General features: G+C 67.5%; 1 protein-coding gene across 1 annotated transcript in view; it reads right to left on the bottom strand.

Annotated features, from left to right (window-relative positions):
• FADS2 (fatty acid desaturase 2) overlaps nt 1-246 on the bottom strand; it is a 28,238-nt gene extending 27,992 nt beyond the window's left edge. Inside the window, exon 1 of the mRNA XM_015569812.1 lies at nt 40-246. Within this exon, the coding sequence (XP_015425298.1) occupies nt 40-246 (207 nt within the window). The remainder of the gene's footprint in view (nt 1-39) is intronic.

Raw genomic sequence — 246 nt, 5'->3', positions numbered from 1 at the left:
TTCAGCAGAGAGGGGGGGCGGGAGGCCCCAGACCCTTACCGTGGCGTCTTCCCCCGCGTAGTGCCCGATGACCCGGTGGCCCCCCGGGTGCCGGCTGGACCACTTGGTGATGTTGTAGACCTTGCGGTCGATGACGAGCCACTTGTCGGTCCGCAGGTTGTGCTTCTGAATCTCCTCCCAGCTGAAGGTGGGCATCGGCGCCTCGCGATCGGGGGTCCCCTCGCCCTGGTTCCCCCCCTTCCCCAT

The sequence above is a fragment of the Myotis davidii genome, unplaced genomic scaffold, assembly GCF_000327345.1.
Source record: "Myotis davidii unplaced genomic scaffold, ASM32734v1 scaffold826, whole genome shotgun sequence".
Classification (NCBI taxonomy): domain Eukaryota; kingdom Metazoa; phylum Chordata; class Mammalia; order Chiroptera; family Vespertilionidae; genus Myotis; species Myotis davidii.
This window is presented reverse-complemented; position numbering and strand designations above follow the sequence as displayed.